This window comes from Euprymna scolopes, chromosome 14 (assembly GCF_053919585.1).
Source record: "Euprymna scolopes isolate OS-2025 chromosome 14, ASM5391958v1, whole genome shotgun sequence".
Lineage (NCBI taxonomy): Eukaryota > Metazoa > Mollusca > Cephalopoda > Sepiida > Sepiolidae > Euprymna > Euprymna scolopes.
Window position 1 is genome coordinate 109152119 of NC_136495.1, and position 13154 is coordinate 109165272.

At 36.0% G+C, this 13154-nt stretch overlaps 1 protein-coding gene across 2 annotated transcripts in view; it reads left to right on the forward strand.

Annotated features, from left to right (window-relative positions):
* Positions 1–13154, forward strand: part of LOC145293212 (CD9 antigen-like) — a 388541-nt gene that overhangs the window by 343420 nt on the left and 31967 nt on the right. For both annotated transcript variants that reach the window (XM_080139744.1, XM_080139745.1), the window contains one exon: positions 6470–6676. In XM_080139744.1, coding sequence (XP_079995870.1) covers positions 6470–6676 — 207 coding nt within the window. The remainder of the gene's footprint in view (positions 1–6469; positions 6677–13154) is intronic.

Here is a 13154-nt window from a genome sequence, read left to right on the forward strand (position 1 = left end):
TCTCCCTCTCTACAACCCCTTTCTCACAGAGGAGATATTGTGAGCGTGGTCTCTGCTCTATCATTATTTTCATGGCAATGATCACCTGAGTGTCAATCTATGATTCCCCACTTCCAAATTTTCACGAGACTCTTCTAGCTACAACCACTATCATAACCCTAACCCTAACCCCCCATCTCTATCTGTGCCTAAATTTAAATGCAAATTTCATGAACAAAGCTTCTTTCTTAGAACTACTCAGCTGCTTTCCTGGCCTGCTTTCCTGCTGACTACAACTGACTTCAAGTCCAATGTAAACAAGTTTTTGTTGAGCTGTTGCTTTAAATAATCAAATTCTATCCAATTTCCACCACTAACGATTATCATGCTGTTGTCGCTTGGCAAGCTAGAAAAGAGGCTCTGGCAAGGGCCAGTATCCGGCTAGAGACGAAGTGTAGAGTCTACAAAACCATTGTGCTGCCAGCCCTGCTGTACTCAGCAGAGACCTACACTCTGTATAGCGCACACAAGGAGATTGGAAGCCGTCCAACAGAGACACCTGAGAAGGATCATGAAGATCAATTGGAGTGACTACATACCAAACACGAAAGTTCTCAGGAGAGCAAACCTAGATAGCGTGGGAGCTACCCTTGCTACCATGCAATTACAATGGACCGGGCACATTATTAGAATGGAAGACAACCGAATTCCAAAGATGATCTTCTACCGGGAACTGGAAAATGGAACTCGCAATGTGGGAGGTCAGACGCTTCGCTACAAAGATGTAACAAAGCGGCACCTGAAATCAATGAACACCAGTGTCGAGAGTTGGGAGGAACAAGCCAAAAAAAAAAAAAGGAGTGGTTGTCGGAAGAGTCTCCACAAAAGAAAGAAAGAAATAGAGACAAAGATTGGAGAAGCCTTAGAGCTGAGACACTATAGACAACACAACCCTGGCACCCACATATGCAGTGTCTGTGACCGGATGTTTTACACAGAAAGACGACTATGCCAACACCGAAGGATAAAGCACTGAGGCCCCGACTAGTCATCGTCAAGACTGATGATGATGGTGGTGATGGTGAAGAAGAAGAAGAATTAACCCTAATCTTCAAATGATTTTCGGGACACAAGTGGTGATTTGTAAAAAAAAAAAAAAAAAATTTGTAAAGAATTAGTAAAATGTTAAACTTTATATCTAGAATTTTTATTCCAATTATGATTTTAATTCTAGAGAATGTTTAACATTTAAGGCTTGCTTATAGTCTTAAGAAGAAATTGAAATTCAAGGCGTCTTGCTTTAATAGGTGTCTAATAAGTATTATTTTTTCTATTAACAAAAAGAAATACATTTATATGAACTTTTTAGAAACCTATGCCTTTTTTTTTTCTAAATGATCAGGCTATTATAAGATATTGATTTTCTGACATAAAATACACCAAACATTTATGTTATTGCTTTTTTCTTGTTCTTTGCAAAATTCGATCATGTTTTGTAAAGTCAAAAACAAACAGAATTTTTCTCTACAAAACAACCAAACCAAACATGACGACTAAATATTGTAAGATATATAGAACTTAAAGCATAAAAACGTTTTTGCTAAATGATTCGGCATTACATAATCCAAAAAGGGTTGATATGCCATAAAACAAAACTACCAAACCAAACATATTTGTAGATATAAACAAATAGAAACATAAAACCATTTTTCACAATTATTGGATTTGGCATTAAATAACCTGGAAAGGGTTGATGTACCAAAAAAAAAAAAAAAAAAAAAGGCGACCAAACATTTTTTTTTATTTCAAGACTCAAAATATGCGAGATATTTCTGCGTCAAGCTGTAAAACATGTTAGATTTTAATTTTTTACTAAAACACAAATAAATTTCAATTAAACCCTCATTTGGTATTAGTGTCGAAAAACAGACTGACTAGGCAAATAAACGTAGACGAAATAATTTTAATATTTATCGCGCTTGTCTGCTTTTAAATGTTTAGCATAAATAATAATTCTATTGATTTGTGATATATGCAATCAGCGGTGAGAGTTTTGTAACCTGGACTATGATAAATGATATGAATTTATTGAATAAATACCTTGACAATGTTGGTCACAGCTGTTATTATAGAAGCAAGCACTTCTTGCAAGACGTCTTTACTAATTTGGTCACGGGGTTTCGGTGTCGAGTCGCATTCATCTTTTTTTTTTCTATACAGAAATCACCACTCTTCAAGGCCCAGAGGCCATTGGAAGATAAGGGTTAATGGGTATACATTAGTTAATGTGATTATAGCATAATAAACTTAAGTAGTGGGAATTTTGTAAATTGGATTAATTAGGGGAACGGTTCACCAAGAACTTGTTTACGTTGGACTTGAAGACAGATTATAGTCAGCTGGAAAGCAGGCAATCGGAAGAGTTCCATAAGCGTGTAGTTCTTAGAAAGAAGCTTTGTTCGTGGAATCTACGTTTAGGGTTAGGCACAGATAAAGAATGGGAAATTATTGATAGTGGTTTTGGCTAGACGAGTGTTTTTCGTGAAAGTTTGGTGAGGGGAACCATAGATTGAAGCTCAGTTCGCTGCGAGTGGTATGGTGACTACTCTAAACATGACTCAGATGGTGAAGCAGGATGCAGAACTGAGAATTGGTCCATGTATTTAGTGTTCATAAGTGAAAGCAAAACTAGATGTAGCCTGGAGAGAACTTGAATGCCAACTGGAAAGAACTTGAATGCCTACTAGACACTATTCTCAAGTGTCTAAGGTCATTCTGTACACGGATTTGTCAGAACAACCTGGTATGAGGATACTTTTCCCTATCGGTACTCCACCAGACTAGATAAATTCTTGTCCTGGAATCCAGTTAAACCAAGAAACCAAAACGGAAGATATACCACAACATATGAAAATGGTTAATTGAGGAGACGAAAATATGTTCTCAATTTCTTTACTAACTCATTGTTTGAGAGATAAAAAAGTTTCATGGAACATTCGAATATCTATGTATCTTATATAGAGTTCAATTGTTAGCTCCAGGTAGTGGGCCCCTTGTTTTCTGAGAACTTTGAAGTAAAACAAAAAAAGTTTTAACTCCTTTCCTAGTTGTTTTTTCATAACGTTTCGGCCAACTAATCCTCTGGCCTTCCTCAGGTGGTTAAATCTGCAATAAATAAATGAATAAGTAATACAAATTACTCATCTCCAAAAGAATTCCAATTGAATATGGTTGTAATTCGTTTTAAAATTGGCAATGGACTGCCATGCTAGATCGGTCTTTGTTTGGGAAATGGTGAGATCACTGGAAAGAGCCAACTTAACCGACCGAGATGGGCATCAATATGTTGATTGATGTATGTTAGAGACAACCATTGTAAAATGCTCTAATATGTGTAGGTATGCATAAATAAGTAATACATGTCCTATTTCTATTTTGTTTAGAAAGCCTGTTGATGTTATATAGTTTGCCCCGGGCAATGCTAAGTTAGTCGTATGATTATTATGATCGTTGTTGATATTTGTAAAAATAGAAAAAAAAAAAGTTACCAAGATGAAAAGTATTTACTAATAAAATTTTGTTAAAATGGTTCCCAAAAATATTTCCTTTGTGAAAAGGACGTTAACTAACGTAAACAAAAGCGTGACGAAGATGGGTCAACCGATTTGTCTTTGGACACATGGAGTTAATGATGTAATGACATAGTTTAAGATATATGTAGAGATAAATCCAATACTCAATGCGTTAGTGAATAGATGCAGGTCTTGTGCTCCATGGTTTGGACTTAATATAGAAGTCAAAAAGACAAAATAAGCAAAATGTAGACTTGAGAAAGGACCCAGCATGGAAATAAACGATTATATGATTGTTCCTGTGCTATGAAACAGATATTGCCAAGAGTTGACTGTTTTGACATTCGGAAAGAAATAAATGGTAAGATGAATAACATTTTTGAATATGCCTAGGTGGCTGCTGTTAATGTGGGTATGTGAAATTACAATGATGGAATATTGTCCAAACATCTAAGCTCCATTTGTTTACACAAAGGGCATGGCATTATATGCTAATGGGTTTATTTCACTTACTAATATGCTCAATCCAAGATAGGGAGCATTTATAGTCTTCCATAGATACTGTTTCGCTATATCACAGCTCTTTAGTGTGGCTAGACTAGTAAATACTTTAAGCCAGGATTGAAACCGACTGTCTAGGTGACAGGCATCTTAGCGTGTGTGTGTGTGTACGTACGTATGTATGTATGTATGTATGTATGTATGTGTGTCATGTCATATGCTACTGGTAACATGTTACCCAGTACTACTTGCTTCATGGTCGGGTCACCGGACTTGTTTGGTGAGGAGGGTGGCTAGTCTCCCTGAAGGATTAAAAACAAGACCTTCCAAAGGGCGAATGAACCCTTTTTCAGGGTCAACGGCCAACTAGCACCGTGTGTGTTTGTGTGTATGTATGTGTGTGTTGGGGTGGAGAGGGCTCCTGTAAGCCGTGGTGAAGGCAACCTTTCTGGGAGAAGCAAATCTCTGATTTAAAAAACCGATAAAGCAGGAGACCAGTACTCACATTAAGCTGGTCTGCAGTTTAACTTGTTGCTGGCTATCTTGCTCTTGCTTGTTGCTGGATCTCAACATTTTGAACCGAGAGAGAGACTTAGCTGTCGTACAAAGCTAAGACTCTGTAACATCCTCTGTGTATAGATACTCCCTTAGGCATTTGTCTATTAAAATGGTCCTGTGGTGATGGAAGTCATTTTTGGGCTCATGGACTTTAAGTGTCTGAGGAAGTGGCACTCGTCTGACAAGACGTTGCAATCGTGTGTGTGTGTGTGTGTGTGTATATGCACACACATACACATTCCTGCTGAGATGTCTATTCATAATTCAATCGATCATTACCAGCAGGCAATGTGGAGAATTCTGACTACTATCATAAGAAGCAGGAAAAAGAAAAAGCTGCTGATCTTCTCATTGGTATTAGTAACTGTAATAAAAATGATTTCTGTGAATTTATTCCTGGCACGAGAAGCAATTTAGTAACTGTTGTGTCAAATTCGTTTTGAAAGATCGAGCAGCATCTGGTTTCTCTGCGTTCTGGAATCTAAAATCAATCAAACTGAACTTATTCTTCAATTAACCTTGAAACTTTTTCTTCCATTCATTCCTCATATTGCAAGGAGAATTTTTTTTTTTTTTATTTAATAAAATTTTTTGCTGTCTTTTTGTCTTTTTCTTTTTCTGTTTCCATCTTTTTTTTCCTAGCCCTCTTTTACTCTCTCTTTTATCCACCTCTGTCTTCCCCCCCCCCCAAACACTTTTGGATCTGTTTTTCCGTGGTGATGCTTTTACTTTACTAAAGACGAAAATCAAATTCTGTAATATTCTTTTTGGTAATAAACTGGAAATCTCAAGATATGAGGTCATTCCAAAAGTAAACCCTCCTATTTTTTGATAAACTTGAAAAGTTTAAGAACTAAAAAGACTAGTTGTACCATTAAAACAAGTGACTTTTTTTGTGCTCCAGAATTTATTTTCCTACATAGTCACCACTATTCTCAATTAATTTCTGCCAGGAATTCAATGACGTATCTCTGCTTCTGACACACGTTCATGACAGGGGTTGCTTTCTATCAATATCTGCCACAGGAAGATAAAACTTTCAGGTCATAAATGCATAAGTTCAGTCATCACAACGATGCGATTTGCAATCCTCTCTAATCGATTCAAACAGAATAAAAGAAATAAGTAACGACTTTTGGAATGCCCCCTGTATATTTCGAACAGACAACTTAAGATAACTCTCACTTCCTTTATTTTATTCTTTAAACTTCACATTCTATGAGCGATGCTTGTGACAAAGTCGGAAACATTGCTGATTTCTAGGTCAGAATCAATTCCATTTAACACTTATCATTAGCAAGTTTGGAACCTTAAGATAGTTTTTATTTTTTAAATTTTTTTTTTAGCTCATTATATTAAGTAGTTTCATGTCTTGTCTGGAGCGATTTCCATGATTTGTTTTTTATTTATTTAAAAATAAAAAAAAGAATATTTCTATTAGATTTAAGTCTAAAGGAACCTAGCACAATGTGTTGGCTTGTTATGCTGGTTTCAGTTCTCTAAAGACTACTGTATAAGTTTTACAAAAATACTTGAGAAAGGTATCAATTCATATATCCTTTATCCAGCTCGGGGTTAAGTAGTTAGCTGGACTTCTCTAAAATCTGGCTTATATAACTAGTCTAGGACTTCTAGACTTTTCCACTGGGCTCCAGCAGTGCTAGATCAGGGAAGGTGCAATTGCCGATTGCACTACCCTTGTTTCATTATAGGTTACCTGTGCTGATCATTTTTACAGGGAATATCCATTGTCTCTCGAGAATTGCAACAAGAATCTATCTTACTTATTTGAATGTTTTTTTTTTTTTTTTTTTTTTTCTATTATCCATGTTTTAATGCGTGTATATTTGCGTTTGCAGCTATCTGGAGCCGCCATCCTCTGTGTTGGGGTGTGGATGGTTGTTGACCCAAATATTGTCAACCGGTTCGAGATTACTATAGACACGGAAGACCCTTACTTCAGGACTTCATCATACATTCTCATTGCCTTTGGAGTATTTGTCTTCTTGGTTGGATTCTGTGGATGCTGCGGTGCTATCAGGAAGAGCAGATGCCTTCTTGGATTCGTAAGTATACACCCGAATTTTTCTCTTTAAAAAAAATTGTTTTTTGTTGTCAGTAATCTTGCATAGAAAATGGATAAAAAGAATGTAAGTTTAGAAAATTTGAAAGATTTTATCTCTTCTACGTTTTACACGAGTTTACATGTAAGGATCAAACACGTACACTCTGTCACAAAAGACATAAGAAAAAAAGGGGAAAGAAATAACTCGATTCACTATTTTTCTTTGTGAAACAATCGAAATTTATAGACATTTGAGTATTTACAGGTGTTTCCCTGTTACTCTTAACCATCGGAACATGTTGTGCATTACAAGTTTCTCTGTCCTTGCCTGATGTGATCCTTGATTACGTTTCGAATACTGCTCCCTTCTCTGATGTCATCCCGGGTCCGTGCATGTTGTTCTTTTTATATTTTTTTATTCTTCCTTGCGATGATGTCCTTTTGCACAAGGCTCAGTCATATGCATGCAGCTGCCATACGCGTGCTGTGCTCGGTTACAATTATATATATATATATATATATATATAAATGAACAAATGATTAATAAAACATGTTAAAAGACATCTTGAAAAAGAGTTAAAAGCATATTTAATTTTAAAAAAGGAAACACAAGATAAGTGGATAGTCCTTAATCCGTGGAGTTTCGAAGAAATACTCTCCTTCTCATCAGAGGGCAGGAATTAGCAAAATGCAGGATCGGATTTTGCATATAAAAGTATTTAATGAAACTACAAATAAGTCACAGATCTTACTTGGTTAAAAAAAAGGTGAGGTAAGGGGAACAGGAGGCAACAAGTAAGATCTGTGACTTACTTGTAGTTTCAAAACTCCGCGGATTAACATGTTTTCTTAATCACTTATTCATATTATAAGCTCTATTTCCTTTTCGGTTTTATTGAGCTTTTACATCTGGCTGAGTTTATTTTACTTGTAAATATTAACTCTTTAATATTTATAATATATTTTAAGTTTACCATTTTCATTACCTTGGTAAACTTATTGTAATTTATATATATATATATATATATATATATATATAATAGGTGTTATATATTGGGACCCTATGCCAGTAAATAAAGATTTTTTACTAGTATGAATTTCGGTGAGGGCTATATAAGTACATGTCAAGACAACCTGACAACAAATGGAAATAGACTCAGTGCACCTAGCGTGAGTGAAATGGAAGGAATCAAACATTGTCTCCCCAGACAAAACCCACTAGAAGCAGATGCCAAATTATTAGATAGAAATTACATTGCGCATACAGGACAGTTTTGAGGAAGTTCACATTGTTGAACCTGACAAACCAAACATGCCTTACAATGTAGCAATCTAAGTGAATATTTCCTTTCATTAAACATTTTTAAGGCTAAGTAAAAAGGAATTAATCTTGGCCTCTCTTTTTGAAGGAATTGATTTTAGGCTTTATTTAGTCTCTCCCTTCGTTAATGAATTTCTTTCCTGAATAAAACCTTTGAAATGGAAGCAAGTCTTCACTGTTCCATGCAAGCACATGTAAGTTAAACAGGCGATTTAATAACCACTAGATAACACAATGATACATCGAACGGAACACATGGAAAAGCAACAATCAAAGAATGAAGACCATGCATTTATGGAAAAAAAACACTTTTATTAATTGATTTGTTTGTGATCACTCGGTAGCGATAATGCACAAGTGCACTAGCACCCATTTGTTGGAAATGCATGTGTGAATATATATATATATATATATAATGGACTCTCTCTCGTCGATTTCAATATATGAGGTTCTGCCACCAGAGTTGCTCGGAAATCCACAAAGATTGTTTATAGTGGTGAAGGCTTTGTATAGAACCAACCAATTTTTTGGTTTAACTGCTAATCTTTGTCGGTGCAGATGACTGTCACAGTAGATATTGGGTTTTTACATCAGCTTCCTTCTCCTACATGCATGTCTTAATGAAGACTGGGGGGGTGCATCTCTCCCAGTAAATTAATGCACCCCCAGGTACCAACCTGGAAATTTCTATAACTTGGCGCGGTACATACAGTACCTAGTCTTGCTAAATGGTCACCCATCTAGTACTGGCCAGGCTCAACATTGCTTAACTTAGGTGATCTGGCTAGAACTAGTGAGTTAACATGATTGTGCTATATATATATATATATATATATATATATATATATATATATATAAAGCTCTATGGGCCATGCACCTTTGCTTGAATTTTGTCTTTTGAAAAAGAGATGACAGGTGAATTTATATATATGGCTAAGAAATGAGGGTGGAGAATTGTATGTTTTGGTTTCGATTCTAGCTGATGACACCCGAGTCATATTTTTAGTTTTGATCTCACTACTATAGATTAGGTTCAATATAATAATCAATAAGAAATTGTCTCTATAATAATAAATACGTAATCTGCATGAATCAAAATATATCTAAGCATATTTTACGACCGAGCAAAGCCAGGTAGCCTGCTAATATTTATTTAAAGTTAAAATGTTACGTAGGTAGACTGGTAGACTTGCCAATCTGGTGAAACATAATGTAAGAATGTTTGTATAATAATTTCTATTACAAAAACGCAGGTTGTAAAGAAAGTAATGTCGTTTTGTTTGTTTTTTTTTTGGTTTTTTTTTACTTCATCACTTTGCAGCCTCCTAATTGTACACAGTTCTAGATTTTTTGATGAATTTGTGTTTTATCTTGCTTTGCCTTAGTGGGAAAATATTAAGTTTAACTGTCTCAGCCATCCAAAAAATGGATAGTTAGTGAGGAGCATTGGAACTGTCTATGAGATGAATGTTCCAGATGATCGAAAATGGTTTGTGAGATTTTCATTTGGAGACTTTAACCTATCAGATCTGCAACATTCGGAAAGTCAAAATTCAGTGTATGAAAGCGTCATCAAAGATGCCGTGAAGACTAATCCAAGAGAATTAGCTCAACAATTCAATACAATTCATGCTACAATCATTTCATGCCTTCACGAGTCGGGAAAAAAATTTCACAACTTGACACTGGGTTCGCCACGATTTGACCTATGCACAACAAAATCAAAGATTGACCATTTGCATGTCTGTGCTTTCTAGTAATCGTCGAGAACCATTTTTGCAAAGAATTGTTTACTCCAAACAAAACATATTGCCACTTGGGTGTAATGGACTATTATTTGGGATCATGTTTAGAGACGAAACAAATGTTGATTTACATTACATTTAAATTTTTGCATCTCGGTAGTCAGGAAAGCATGTAACATGGAATTCTAAAGTCTAGCAGTCAGGGGGAAATCGCTATTAGAGTAGGCAGCCTTTTGGCAACTAGGAACCTTTACAATCAAGTGGTGAGTTTTTGTTGCTAAACAAGTTTGTCAGGAGTGCAAGTGCAATGAGTTCATTAGAGCACATTCCATTCAAATACCTGTAAAACCGGCACAGCAATGCAACATTGTAGTGATGGGACAGTGGTTGGAGCTTAGTTGGCAGTTTCAGACCTATTAAATTGGAGACTCTTTTTGGACTCTGTCCAAAAGGAAGGCATTAGTAGCGGATGCACCAGCCTCTGTGACAATAATGCTCCATGCATGGGTGAATGGTGGCCTTGTAGAGGTATAGGATAATCTTGGGTGTGAGTAATTTTCTAGCATGATAGAGGGAGCCCACGTTTTCTTCAGCAGCCATTGCAATGCCCTTAATGTATTCGTTTGAGTTCATATTTTCTGTTACTGTTAAGCCAAGGAGTTTAAAGGAAGCTCTCTCAGGTATGGTGTTATTAGTTATGGTTATCGGTATTTGTCTTAGCAGTTCATATGCATTATACACGCCAGAAATGAATTACTTCCCTTTGTTTTTGCAGAGACTCCATCTCTGTGTAAATCTTGGAAGAATAAAGCTTTTTTTTTTTCCTTCCAAGCATACTCAGATGCCTACATTATCATTCATTCAATTTATTCTTTACTGGTGCTACCAGATCAGCCTATCTGGAGATACTGGCTTTCTGACCTAAAATGCATCAAAAAGGATTGTTATTTTTTTTTGTTTTTTTTCTTTTTTGATTTTGCAAATTTAAATCATGTTCTTCAATTTCAAAAATAAAAACAGCAATTTTCCTCCACAAAACCACCAACCAAACCAAACACGATGAATAAATATTTAGAAATAAAGAACTTTTCTTTTTCCAAAATGGTTGGATTCAACATTAAACAACCCGAAAAGGGTTGATATGCTGTAAAACAAAGCAACCAAACCAAACATCATAAATAAATATTTGAAGATATAAAGAATTTAAAAGCATAAACACTTTTTTTCCAACATGATCAGATTCAAGATTAAATAACCCAAAAAGGGGGGTTGATGTGTTGTAAAACCATGAAACAAAGCCAATTTACTTATTGCGCCAATATTATCATTTATTATTTTTTATTATCTGACATACATCAAGATGTTAGTCTCCACTGTTTATGAAATCCAAGCACGAAGTATAGGGGGGGGGGCACGGGGACCCACCCCTCCAAATATTATTGTAAAATTCATAAAGCAAAGTTGTCTTGAATTACTCATTAAAACTGACTTGGAAAGTTCTTTAATCTTTGTATAGAGCTTCATTTTCTGTTGTCTCCACCACTCCCACCCCACCACCACCAACCATCTGCATCAGAGACATATGGAAGTATCACATTAATATTATTGACAGCTGCACATTTTTACAAAAGTCCAAATGCTTTATTTGACGCGCCACGTGGATCCTCTCAGGGCTCTACGGACAAATTTATCTTTAGTTGACCTTTGACAACTAAATATTTTCGTTTACTAGCCAATTAGAAAAGTTACCAGTCAAACCCACGTGATTGTTGGAATATGACATCTTCGTTCCATGACTACTATGTACCTATTTACTGGCCACTTCACGAGGGCAGTTAAACACAAGGTCAGTTTTTAATGTAGAGAAATCCAGCTCCCCTAAAAGGAGCACTGGATAGGAACAAAGATAAAAATTGTCTCAGTAATGAAGAATTTCTCCTCCATTGACCGAGGACAGAAAAGGTGAATCGTGGTATCAGCACTTTGTTCCTAGCCAAAAGGCCATTTTTCTTTAAATAAGTGTAATTCTAAATATCCACCGAATTATATGTTGAGGCTTGACGATACGAGTATTCAAATCTTACAGCTTTTGTTAAAAAAAAAAAAAAAAAAAACAGAAAAAAAAAAAAGTATATTGTTCTATTAAACCATTTATTTAAATCATTTGACTTTGCTTGTTTTATTTTTAAAAAAAAATGGTTGAAAATAATGAGCTTTGAAAGATTGTCATTGAAAAATAAACACAATCGCCAAAAGATAAGCATTTTTATTATTTCTAGGCGCCACTTAAAAAAAAAGGTAAAACTATACAAACACCGTGACAGCGAATTAACCCTACCCCTAACCCCTAACCCTAAACCTAACCCTAACCCTAAACCCTAACCCTAACCCTAACCCTGTCACGGTGTTTGTATAATAATACCAAAAAAAAAAAATCACTTGCAAATGCAACTGTTTAATTTGCTTTGCCTCTATACCTACCCAGGGCTAGGCTTACAGACCCGTGTCAATTGTACTAGATGCTTTGATGCCGATATATAAAGACAAGCAAAGGTTAATTATGATGAATTATTAATGTATCCTTTTCAAGTGACCCCCCCTCTCCCCCTCACACCAAATCATTGAGAATCGAAAACAGTTGGCCGTATTTATCATCTTTTATTCTAGACCAGAAGCTTTCAAAACACTTGTTAGTTAAGCACTGTTGCCCCTGACAACAATGAAGGCACAAATCATGTAAGATAGTAATAAACGATAAATAATTCATCATTCAATGTGTTTTTGAATAAGATAATCGTTTGTGAAAGGACATCCATGTTTTTAGTCTTTTGTTATCAGGAGGCGGATAACAAGGATGCAAAAATCAGCCATTTTGAACGATCGGCTCTGCAAGGAAACTCTTCACATAACAAGTCTTCATTCTCCATCGAGTATTAAGATTATTTGGACTACTATTTGCATGTTGAGTGTTATTCGCACAGTGTTTCAGCTGATGTTACATCAGACCTTCTTCAAGTGTATCTTGTCGAACTTGGGGATCTTTCTGTCGAACTTGGGGATCTTTCTGTCGAACTTGGGGATCTTTCTGTCGAACTCGGGGATCTATCTGTCGAACCCGGGGATCTTTCTGTCGAACTCGGGGATCTTTCTGTCGAACTCGGGGATCTTTCTGTCGAACTCGGGGATCCTTCTGTCGAACTCGGGGATCCTTCTGTCGAACTCGGGGGGGGGGGGTCTTTCTATCGAACTCGGGGATCCTTCTATCGAACTTGGGGATTTTTTACAAAATTTCAAATGAAACCCTTTACTTAATCCACAGAGGTAGCATGCTCTCGTTCTGTAAGCCGTGACTGGGTAGAAGCCTCAAGTCAGTTTTCTCATGTGTTCTTAGCATTGCCCACGCTAAGAATTGA